The sequence below is a fragment of the Mesoplodon mirus genome (assembly GCF_964341445.2).
Source record: "Mesoplodon mirus genome assembly, chromosome: 18".
Lineage (NCBI taxonomy): Eukaryota > Metazoa > Chordata > Mammalia > Artiodactyla > Ziphiidae > Mesoplodon > Mesoplodon mirus.
The window spans coordinates 61,691,879-61,704,690 of NC_138994.1; the positions used below are offsets into that span (position 1 = coordinate 61,691,879).

Sequence of the window (12,812 nt, forward strand, 5' to 3'; positions counted from 1 at the left end):
ACACAGAGTAAATGTACTACAATCATTTATCAAAAAACAAAAACAATGGGCTTCCCTGGTGGCGCAGTGGTTGAGAGTCCGCCTGCCGATGCAGGGGACGCGGGTTCGTGCCCCGGTCCGGGAAGATCCCACATGCCGCGGAGCAGCTGGGCCCGTGAGCCATGGCCGCTGAGCCTGCGCGCCCAGAGCCTGTGCTCCGCAACGGGAGAGGCCACAACAGTGAGAGGCCCGCAAAAACAGAGGAAAATGAGGTAACGGAGAAAGCAGTAACAGCAGGGGAGCTTCAATCACTTCTGTGGCTGAAAGGACAGTAAGATGAAGTAGTCTCATCAGATCACAGAAGCTTGGGATGGTGCTTCAACCACAGCAGGAACTGCCCAATGGTAACTGGCACCACAGAAGAAGGGGCTGGCAATGGGACACAGAGCTGCTGCTGGAGTTGGCTCAGAAAGGGGTGGGGAAATACCCTGGCTTCTTCCCTCCTCTTATCAACCAGTCTTCTCTTAGTGCCTCCAACTAGCCAACTCCAAAAGGTGAGCCTAAGCAAATCATCACACTGACATCTTAAAGTCATACAATATCATTTGTCAGTTATATCGCAATAAAACTGGGGGCGGGGGGAAACCAAAAAACACATGTTAAAAGCAAGGGAGCCTAGGAATTGTAACTCCCTGCAGAACAGAACAGAGCAGGGAAAATGTAGGGATAGATATGAGAACAGACTGGCTGACTAGTACAGTCAGTTATCAATGTATGCGCTACCTCCTATATTCTATACCAGGAGAGGATACACATAATTAGGGTGGCTCCAAGTCTGTTTCAAGCCTTACTTATGAACTAAAGAAGAGAACCAGATTTGGGGGGAGAGGCAGGGGTAGAGGAGGAATCTAGAATATGCAGTAGTGAAAAAAAAAGTGAATGAAAAAAATTAAAAAGTAAATGATCAGAAACACTGTATTTACTAGAAGGGTAAATTTACCAAAGCTGGTCAAATATATAGATTATATGAAATTTCATCATATCAAACCTCTACATACCTAGGAGGAATTTCTGGAATTAGGAAAGAAAGTATGTTTTTAAAAATAAAAGTTCAGCTTAGAGCAAGAATTAAAACTTACGTTTACCAACATGCATTTTGAGTGTCTTCCTCTACAACTATTTTAGACAAATAGACTTAAAACCCAAATCTTTCAAGAAGAATAAAGCAATGCCTAAGTGAGAAACTAAAAAAGAAGAGCTGCTTGATAAAAATGCCAATACAGTGAAAGAAAAGTCTAATTTCATTTAAGCATTCTGTTGGTCTTAGACCAGGGATTGGTTAACTTTTTTGGTAAAGGACCAGACGTTAAACATTTTAGACTCTGGGGGGCCATAGAGTCTGTCTTGTAACCACTCAGCTCTGTAAAAGCAGCCACAGTTAAGATGTGTATCAACAGATGTGGCTCTGTCCCAATAGATTCTTATTTATGGACACTAAAATTTGAATTTCACATAACTTTTGCAAAATATTTTCCTTTCATTTTTTTCAAGTATTTACAACTGCAAAAATCATTTCAGCTCACACACCATATAAAATAGGTGAGCCAAATGTGGTCAACAGATCGTAGTTTGCCAACAACCCTTGGTCTTAGACAAATAATGCACTGAAGCCCTGCATTTCAAGACTAAGTTTGGGACTTCCCTGGTGGTGCAGTGGTTACGAATCCGCCTGCCAATGCAGGGGACACGGGTTCCAGCCCTGGTCCGGGAAGATCCCACATGCCGCGGAGCAACTAATCCCGTGTGCAACAACTACTGAGCCTGCCCTCTAGAGCCCACGAGCCACAACTACTGAGCCGCACGCCCAGAGCCCGTGCTCCGCAAGAAGAGAAGCCACTGCAATGAGAAGCCCACGCACTGCAGTGAAGAGTAGCCCCTGCTCGCTGCCAACTAGAGAAAAACCCACACACGGCAACGAAGACCCAACGCGGCCAAAAAAAAAGGGGACTAAGTTTGGATTTTTTTCCCCTCAAGGTGAGTGTGGTTTTTACTATTTTAAACTGTTAAACAGGAGCTAATCTATCCATATTTTTATTCCAACAGAGGCAAGTTTTTAACAAAGTTGCCAGGCTTTAAAAAATTGTAGTCTTTAATCCAAAGAATCTATATAAAAGAAAACTTAATCTATGCAAAAACACATCAGAACACTTGAGAGTCTGTCATTGTACTCAATCAAACAGAGCTAATGTAAGAAAACCCTCAGCCCTAACCTGCAAGCACTCCATCCCTTTGGCTCACAGTCATGACAAGAAGGGGTGGCCAACTGTGCATTTGTAAGTCATGGTTAGGGATGTCAATGCCATTATTTACTTAATTGACTGCAAAAACATATGATCATCTTTAATCTGTAGAATAAAATAATAAACTCTAGGCAACATAATCTTTATGCCTGTGATAAACAAATCTCATCAAAATCCCCAATGTATAAAATAAGTATCATTGCCTAAAACATTCCAAGTACATCCATTCTTCTACCGACCTTTCAACCAACACAGACTATTAGAAAGCCTGTATTTTTACAGTACAGCTTTGGTCCCTTGTAGAATCTTATTTTCTGAATCTTAGTTCAGCATTGCACCTACAGCTTGACCAAAGGGATGTTATAAGAAACTGCTGCACAAAACCCAATATTGTATTTACTATAAAAAAGACTGCGAAAAAGTTTATCTCAGTATATCATACATCATCTTTTCTATGAGAACGCTTGGGAGAAATTTCTCAAGCACAGTGCCATTTATGAACACTTTTCTCAAGAGACTTGTGTTCCTCTTACCTTATAGATGCCATATATTCCATAATTCAGTATAAAATTCTTTTATTTGGCTATGAATCCAAGCTCTCACAGTCCAGCTCTGGTAACTGTGTAAGAACCTATGACATACATCTGTGTGTCCTTCTACAATCAGCTCCGTATTACTGAATTTTTATTTTCCTCTATTTTTTTCTTTTGGAAAAAATCCTAACAGTGTGTTTACGTAAGGTATCTCAAACAAAGTGGGGCCTAAGTATGCAACTGCATAAGAAACTACCACACATACGTGTATATACCGACATCAATCAAATGGAAAAGAAAAAAAATCTACCTCAAACAGCTGCAATTTGTTCTTTGTGTAGCTTCAACAAAATCCCAGGATGCTACTTTATCGGCTGTCTCTTCTTCACATAGACCACCTGATGAAGCCGAATACTTCCTCCTACGATTTGAAATTGTAAAACTCTTTAGAATTCATAAAATTTTTTGTAACCCTGAATTAAGCATTAAAGTTGAATTTTTAAAAATCCATTTTTTCAATTAAAATCATATGAATAACGGTTTATACTTTAAATATCTCTTATCTACAAGTAACTACCAACATGCAGTTTTTAAACCTGAAGATGAAAATACATACTTGTTCTGTGCTCTGTTCAAATTACATTCTTGCCAAACTCTATCCACCACATGATTTGCTAATTTTCTGGGTATTTTCCCACCATGATGGCTAGTACTATCAGAGCTGAAGCCATCAGATACTGAAGAAAATGTGATCCATTTCTGGGCAGACTGAGGATCAACTGAAAACAAAAAAGAACAGACTGTAGGAGAATAAAGGTAGGTTTAAAATAACATTATTGTGTTTTTGTTTTTTTTAATTTCTGATATAACTTGCCCTGGTAAGATAGACAGCTGGATAGACAGCTTACCAGTAGCTATCTGGTAAGCCTACTTATATTTTGAGGCAAAAAAGCATGTCACTTTACTTAAAATACAGAAAGCAAAAAAAAAAAAATTTGAACAGGGAATGGGAACTGGATGATAGTGTTATATCAATGTTAATTTCCTGACTTGGAAGATTAAATGGTAGTCATATAGGAAAGTGTACTTAATTTGGGGAAACAGACTGAGTACTTAGGGGTGATGGGGTGACGGGGCATCATCCCATGATGGGGCATCATGTCTGCAGCTGTTTCTCAAATGGTTCAGAAAAAGACCAGTGATAAGGAATGTATGCATAGACAGAGGGTGATGGAGCAAATGTTAACAGTTTGGGAATCTGAATGAGAAGAGTTCCTTGCACTATACTTACAAACACTTCAGTAAGTTTGAAATTATTCCAAAATAATTATTTTTTAAGTGTTTACTATATTCAAGATAACAGATTTATCACTAGAGCTAATGAAACAAACTAGTACAATACCTGTTTGAACTTCCTCAGGAGATGTAGGTGGTGTAAGAGTAACTGAAGACATAGCAGGATCTCTTGTGGAAGCAGGCACTTGGTGGACACCCAAGCAAGAAGCTGAACAGTGAGAGGATCCCACAGAGCTAGGAGGAGGAATGTCTGACTGAGGGACTAGAACAAAGCATGCTGGGTAGATCATTCGGACACCAGCTAAAAGGAAAAAAAAAGAAGGGATAAGAAAATCAATTACTATTGTGAGTGCAGTGGGATTAGTTTCACTCGAAAGTGCAATAATGGAAAAGTAGATATAATATGATCATGCTTGTTAAAATAAAAATACATTTAATGTACTTTTATAAATGTACTCTTTCTGGCATAAGGTTTTTCTCGAACAAGCCACAAGAGCCTGGTAATAGTGGTTACCTTTAGTGACAGAGACTTAGAAGAAAGCAGCTTTCTCTTTTTGCTTTCGGATTTTCTAACCATGAATATGTATTTCTTAAAAAAAAAAAAAGATCTTTAATTGCAAATTTGACCAAGTTTATTTTAAAACTTTAACAAAGGTAACTGGCACTAGAAATACAGACCATTTTCTGTTTTCTTCTTTATATGCCTCTATTTAAAAAGCCAAATATATGTTTGTGTTTTGTTTTTGTTTTTGACACAACTACTCTTGTAATATATTTATTGAAATTGAATACTGATATTTCTTTTATTAAAAAAATAAGGTAATCTCATATATAACATTTACCATATGAATCCATTAAATACAGTGTTGCAAATTCTAATCTGCTCAACCAATTATCTGTTCACCCATACATTCCCCACACCTCCCATGTCTCTCTAAGGTGGAGTATACATCTTCACCTCATTGTTAAGCTGGGCTGTGCAACTTGCTCTGGAATGTAAGCGCATGTGATAGATGCCACATCCCAATAGGAACTTCAGAAGTACTTGCAGGATCAATGCAGCCTCTCCTACTTTATGTCCTCTGCCTTGTCTCTGGCATGTCTCAAATATAGTTTACCTTGTTAACCTAGGTCCCTAAGTAAGAAGATAAATATAATAAAGCCAACCTAAACAGTGCTGACCTGGACAAAGCAAATCAAAGCCACAAGTCCTTTTGGTATACATTTTCTGCCTTTTATCAGAGGCAACAGCTTTACCAAATGTTAAAATACTGCATCACACATGCTGTCAACTTTCCAACCTCCAAATATTATTCATTCACAATTATTTTCTTCCCACCTTTAGCATTTTTCCCTCTAGGTGAAATATATTTCTCCACCCCAATAACTTTGGCTTGGCCATATGACTAGTTTTACCTAATGGAGTGTGAACAGATGCAACATACATCATATCCCTAGCAGAAGCTTTAAATACACTTATATGGTTAGGCTCAGTCCCTATTATTCCTCTGTTCTTGTAAGAGTAGTATGTCCCAGATACTGGGGTACTCCATGAACCTAGGTTGCAGGATGAGAAGACACAAGGAGCCAAACCACAACCAAACTGCAGCCCTTATGTACTGTAAGCAGGAAATAAGGAAGAAATAAATGTTTGCTGTTAAAAGCCACTAAGATATCAGAGTTATTATTCAGCAAAATCTAACTAATACATATAGTCACATATTTCCCCCCTTAGGATTAAATACTCGGAATCCCTACCAACAAGAACTTCTACTGCAGCTAAAGAATCATCTTCCCAATCCATATCTTCCTGTTTTTCTTCAGACATCTCCTTCAAACAAGATGAGACAGGATAGAACTGCTTCCATTCACCAATCAATTTTTTTGTAGCTGAATCGGACATCTTGAATGCCTGTCCTGTGAGAGTGCCATTTAGTCCAAATGGGCTTAAGATAACTAGAAACCCAAAACAGATATCAAGTAAGTAACTAAAGATGATTAGACCAAATAAGATGACATTGAACAGTATGGCAAGTAATTATGCAATTCAAAAAAAGGAAATCCATAATGATCAATTCCAGAGAAAATCAATTTATTGTACTTCATTATTTTGAAGATAAAGTACAACATTGAGTTTATTATAAAAACTTAAAATTTTGTCTACCCAAAAATCTCAGATGGATAGAATTCCTACATAAACTGGGAATACTTGTATATCCTTCAACTTCTCTTGACTCTCCCCTAAGGAAAAGCAATTTGAGGAAGAATAATATGTGTGTGTGTGTGTAAATAAATATAAGTACTTATTATATGCTGCCATGTAAATTTTTAAAGAGCAAATACTAGGCTTAGAATTAAAACAAGAACATACTGCCAGTTCTTAAAAACAAATCATGAATCATAAAATATTTCCTCTAGAGTTCCGCCACTTTCACAATAAGAATTATATCAAAAGTTCTGTGTACCTATGTTAAAAATGGCTTATATGTTGGGGCTTCCCTGGTGGCGCAGTGGTTGAGAGTCCACCTGCCGATGCAGGAGACACGGGTTCGTGCCCTGGTCCGGGAAGATCCCACATGCCGCGGAGCGGCTGGGCCCGTAAGCCATGGCCGCTGAGCCTGTGCGTCCGGAGCCTGTGCTCCGCAATGGGAGAGGCCACAACAGTGAGAGGCCCGCGTACCACAAAAAAAAAAAAAAAAAAAAAAAAAAAAAGGCTTATGTGACCTGATACACAAGATAACTTTGAAAATATAAACATGTACACCATCTAGAGGCTACTTAAAGAAACACTTTAAATTACGCTAACATTCATGTACAAGAAATTTTTAAAATATTTGTATTAAAAAACTTATTTCATTGACTTAATACTCAAATGGGAAAGAAGTAAACTACATCAGAATCATCATTAGGCTAAAGATTGGGGGAAATCTCATTAATCGCTACCAATTTCAGTAAGAATTCTTTCTTGAAACAACAATAAAAGATCAAATAACTAAGCCAATAAAATAATCTACCTTGAAATGGGCTATTAGACTGTTGAGCAAGGGTGATATGTTCTTCACTAAGAAGGTATACAGGTTGATGTTGGTTAATTTCCACACTGGTACAAACATTGCTGTCTCCATGCAAGAAAAAGGTGAAAGAGCAGGACAAGTGTTCACTAATAAAGAAGAAAAAGTTATATTTTAGTAATGATTTATAGCCAAAAAAAAGTCAAGTTGCTTTTCTTTTTTACGAAGTTATACCACAAAAATGTACATTCTCTTTAACCCAGAAATTCCACCTCATCATCTAAAGGGAAAAAAAAACCCCAAAAACCACAGATATGAGCAAAGATTTAGCTATAAGAGAAGTCCTTCACAGTACTGCTTATAACAGAAAAAGCTGCAAAGAAAGGAATCAGTTAAACAAGTTAGGTACACCCACACATACAATTATGATATAGCCACCAAAATAAATAAAGGTGGGGGAGTGGGTTTAATGGAAAAGGCAGGCTTATAGTCTCAATTTTTTTTAAAGGAAAAAAGAAAAGTTATTACTTTGGTGAAAAAAAATCTAGGTGTACAATAGAATTAAAGATGACCTAATTTTTTTGTTTGTTTTCCCCTCTCTATAAAAAAATTAAATACAAATATATTTTCTCATTTTACTATTTCTGAAATTGGGCTGAATTCAATTAACCAAGCATTTAATGTGCTGCCCCCTACCCATCCCCAATGAATAGCTATTTTAAAGCAATGATGGGTCTTACAACTGAAGGCATCCTAGAATCAAAGTTATATGCAAGGGCTTCCCTGGTGGCACAGTGGTTGAGAGTCCGCCTGCCAACGCAGGGGACACGAGTTCGTGCCCCAGTCCGGGAAGATCCCATATGCCACAGAGCGGCTGGGCCCGTGAGCCATGCCCACTGAGCCTGCGCGTCCGGAGCCTGTGTTCCGCAACAGGAGAGGTCACACCAGTGAGAGGCCCGCGTACCGCAAAAAAAAAAAAATTTAAATGTCAAGTGGCCCAGAAGGGAATGAAATTATACACTAAGAAGAATCTACTTTCCTTATTCCTTCTCCACACATTTATCTTAAAAATCATCTTAAAGAACCAGTTCTTTAAAATATAACCACTAATAAGCTCAAAATCTGTTGCATATATCTATAAGCCCCTTTCTGGACAAGGCAAGGGCATAATGAATTAAAATTAAGTTATAGTAAAAGTAATACTATAGTTAACAGAAGTGGGGAAACAGAAGGTAGGAAAGAGGTCAAGAGTAATGCAGAGCTGAGAATTTCTTCATCATATATATGTCAACAAATAATGTCTAAAGTTGATGGAAGAAGAAACTGAAATTTAAGCATATCATTCAAGTTAAAAAGATACTAACAAAACCTGAAAATAACATAACTAATAAAACAAATCTTTCATGGTAAAGAGTCAGTAGACACTGTCTAAAGTTGATCAATCAAGGCCTAGAGGTATAAGCATCTCTGGAATTATGGTAGTAACCACCAGAAGAAGTAAACAAAAAACTAAAAAACAAAAATAAAAAACAAACAAAACCTGGTTACTTCCAGGGAACGGGACTAGAGTAATTAAGCAAGGATCTTTGCTTTTTCTAAATTTATGATACCATTCTGTACGACCTCAATCATTTTACTCTTAAATTTTTTAAATTTATCAATTCTATACATTAATTAGTGGTTACTGTATTCTTCCCCATCCCAGTAGCTTTTGTTGCTTTAAAAAAAAAAAACTTATTTTCAGAATAGTTTTGAATTTATAGAAAGTTACAAAGATAGTATAGAAAGTTCCCATATACCCTTCACCCAGTTTCCCCTAACATCTTACATAATCATGCTACATTTGTCAAACAAGTAATTACCATTGGCACATTACTACTATTAACTAACACCAGTCTTTTATTTCTTCACCAGATTTTTCCACTTATGCCCTTTTTATGTTCCAGAATCCAATCCAAGATACCACACTGCATTTAGCCAATTTTTTTGTTCCTGTCTTATTGAGATATAATTGATGATTATAGGAAATAAAATTATTTACATTATTTAATAAATAAATTAAGCTTGTTTCTTCTGATTAAAAAACTAAGTCTATTGGAATAACTACGGTTGAGTAATTACAGAGACTACAGACATTTGCTTTGATATAAGAGTACAGATGACCCTTGAACAACACAGGGGGGTTAGGGGTGCCAACCCTCCCCATGCAATGGAATATCCCCATATAACCTAGTCCATCCTTCATATGCAAGGTTCTGAATCCACAGATTTGACCAACCATGGATCATGCAGTACTATACAGTATTTACTACTGAAAAAAATCTGCATATAAGTGAACCCGTGCTGTTCAAGGGTCGACATATAAATCTAAAATAATCACCAAATCGAGTTAAGAGACTTGTTAACTAATACACTTAGAAAACCATCCATCCAAAGGCAGACCATTGCTAATGCTCATTTAAAATAAACTCAATTTTATTATTGCTTTCCAGCAGTGGCAAGGAACCTATACTAGAAAATAGACAAAAGAAAAAAAAAAGTAACCAAACACAAACCTAACTCTAAATACTTAAAACAAAACATACATGTCACTCTCCCCACCCACACACATTCAAAACAACTCTGCATTAAACTTAGTATTATATTCAGACCTATATGCACTATATACTAAACCACCAAGTGAAGGCAAGTGTTATTCCTTTATTCAAAAGTATAAAATGCTTTATTCAAAAAGTATTTTATAGCAAAGCACATGACACTATGCTAAGCACAATTATTTAATTACAGTTATGGTAAGTGCTGTAACAAAAATCAGATACAGGATACTAAGATACGGTCTTAACAAGACCTAGATAATGAAAATAAACTTTTAATTCCTAAGGGAAAAAGAATCACACTTGGGTAACGTCATAAAAGTTATTCTTATTTCTTATGGTGCCTTACACCAGCCTACCCCCCAATACCTATTACTTCGCCAATCTCATTTCTTACTAGTCTTCCTCTAATACTTCCTCTTCTCCCTCAACTGACCTCTCTGCTGTTCCTTAAACACATCAGGCCTTTTTACCTACTGTTACTCCATCTGGAACACCCTAAATAGCTAAATTCACCTTCATCAGGTTTTTGTTTAAAGACTTTCTAGGTGAGGTCTTCACTGATCACCCTACTTTAAATTGTCCCTCAATTCCTCTTCTGGGATTTGTTTTGGCTTAAAAAAATACTTACAATCTAACATATTATACAGTTTATTTCTTATAGTCACCAAGATTGTAAGTGCTATTGGAGGAGGAATCTGTCTCCTTTGTTCAATGTTGTATCCTCAGCATCTAGAATAGGTCCTTGGCACACAGTACTAAATACTGTAAAGTCCACATCTGAGCCACCTATTATTTCTACCCAAACATATTTCTTTTCTTATCAAGTCTATATCTGTATATAGTTGTACAAGCCAGAAATATAAATCATCCCAAATTTTTCACTTTCCTTAAACTCCCTACATTCAGCTAATCTATCACCAATTGCTAGTGATTCTAGTTCTTAAGTAATTTATTATTTTTGGTTTTTTGTCTTTTTAAGGTCTGAGTAGCTGTTAAAATCTCTAATTTATCTTTCTTTACACCACTGTCAGCTATCTAAAAATTAATTCTAATCATGTAACTGGGAGGCTCAAAATCAATAGCTCCCCAATGCCTTCAGGACGAAGTCAAAAAACCCCTAAAACCTTAGCACAGCACTTTAGACCCTTCACAATCTGATCCTTGCCAAACTCTCTAGACAGATACTTATACTTAATCCACCAAGAATTACCTCTTTGTTTACCACAAATTTCTCTCCATTTCTTAATTATTCCTTAAAACTCCTTTAAGCATGATTTCTGTGTTCCCATAATATTCTATGCTTATAATAATATTTATCATAGAATTACTATTATTTACTAGTTTAACTCCCTGCCAGGTTGTAAATTCCTTGATAAAAGGAATCATAACTTTAGTATCTGTGGAAGATAAGAGTTATTGGTCCCAATTCTTCACCCCTCTCTCATTTTTTTAATCACTGCAAAAAAAACACAACATAAAATGTACCACCTTAACCAATTTTAAGTGTACCAGTCAGTAGTGTTAAGTATATGCATACTGTTGTAAAACAGATCTTCAAAACTTTATCATCTTGCAAATCTGAAACTACACTCATTAAACAATTCCCCTTTCTACTTCCCCCCCACCAGCCCCTTAAAAGCACCATTCTACTTTCTGATTCTATGAACCTTACTACTTTAGATACCTCACATAAGTAGAATCACACAGTATGTCTTTTTGTGACTGGCTTATTTCACTTGGCATAATGTCCTCAAGGTTCATCCATGGTGTAGCACGTAACAGGATTTCTTTCCTTTTAAGGATGAATAATAATTCATTTTATGCATATAACACATTTTGCTTAGCCATCATCCATCAATGGATATTTGGGTTGGTTCTACCTCTTGGTTATTAGGAATAATGCTGCTATGAACATGGGTGTGCAAACATCTCTTCAAAATCCTGCTTTAGATTCTTTTGGATACACATTCAGAAGTAGGATTGCTTCTTTTGGATACACACTCAGAAGCAGTAGTAGGATCATATGGTAATTTCGTTTTCAATTTTTGGAGGAACCTCCACATCATTATCCATAGTGACTGCAGCATTTTACAATCCCACTAACTGTGCACATGGGTTCCAATTTCTCTGCCCTCACTAACATTTGTTATTCTTTATTTTCGCAATAGTAGCCATCCTAACATATGTGAGGTGGTATCTCACTGTGGTTTGGATTTATATTTCTCTGATTAGTGATGTTGAACATCTTTCATATGCTTATTGGCCATTTGTATATGTCATGCTCTTTGAAGAAATGTCTACTTAAGTTTTTTGCCCAATTTTAAATTGGGTTATTTGATATTTTGTGGGGTTGTAGGAGTTCTTTATAATGCTGGATATTAACACCTTATCAGATACATGATTTGCAAATATTCTCTCCCATTCCATAAACTGCCTTTTCCCTGTTGATTATGTCCTTTGACGCACAAAGGTATTTAGGCTTGATATAGTCCCACTTGTCTATTTTTGCTTCTGCTGACTATGTTTTTGGTGTCATAAGCACAAAATCATTGCCAAATCCAGTGACATGAAGCTTTTCCACTATGTTTTTTCCTAGCAGTTTTATAGTTATAGGTCTTACGTTTTTAATCAATTTAAGTTACTTTTTGTATATAAGGGTCCAACTTCTTTCTTTTACATGTGGATACCCTGCTTTCCCAATACCATTTGTTGAAGAGAATATCCTTTCCCCATTGAGTGGTAACTGCTGTTTTAAACCCCTATGTTTTGGGGTAGTTTGTTACACAGCAACAGCTGATACAGAAACTGGCACCAAAGGTGAGGGACTATCATGACAAAAACCTAAATATGTGGTATTAGTTTTGCAATCAGAGGATTGGTAGCAAGGAATATAAAACACTGAAAAAACCGTGAGAATAATGGTAACCCATATTACATAATGGATAAATACTTCATAAAACTGAAATAATCTGGAATGCAGAAAACATGCCTAAATGAACTTACAGAATTGGGGGAACACATCAAGTGAAAATGTAGTTTGACTGTTACTAGTTACACTTGATAAAGTACTAAAAGAAAGAGAAGAACTCAGAAAAC

At 36.5% G+C, this 12,812-nt stretch overlaps 1 protein-coding gene across 1 annotated transcript in view; it reads right to left on the reverse strand.

Moving 5' to 3' along the window:
• The window catches only part of MED13 (mediator complex subunit 13), a 93,849-nt gene that overhangs the window by 59,907 nt on the left and 21,130 nt on the right, over positions 1–12,812 (reverse strand). Inside the window, exons 4-8 of the mRNA XM_082603166.1 lie at positions 7,123–7,268; positions 5,867–6,064; positions 4,215–4,409; positions 3,429–3,591; positions 3,123–3,233 (exon numbers count right to left, since the gene is read on the reverse strand). Of these exons, the coding sequence (XP_082459292.1) occupies positions 3,123–3,233; positions 3,429–3,591; positions 4,215–4,409; positions 5,867–6,064; positions 7,123–7,268 (813 nt within the window). The remainder of the gene's footprint in view (positions 1–3,122; positions 3,234–3,428; positions 3,592–4,214; positions 4,410–5,866; positions 6,065–7,122; positions 7,269–12,812) is intronic.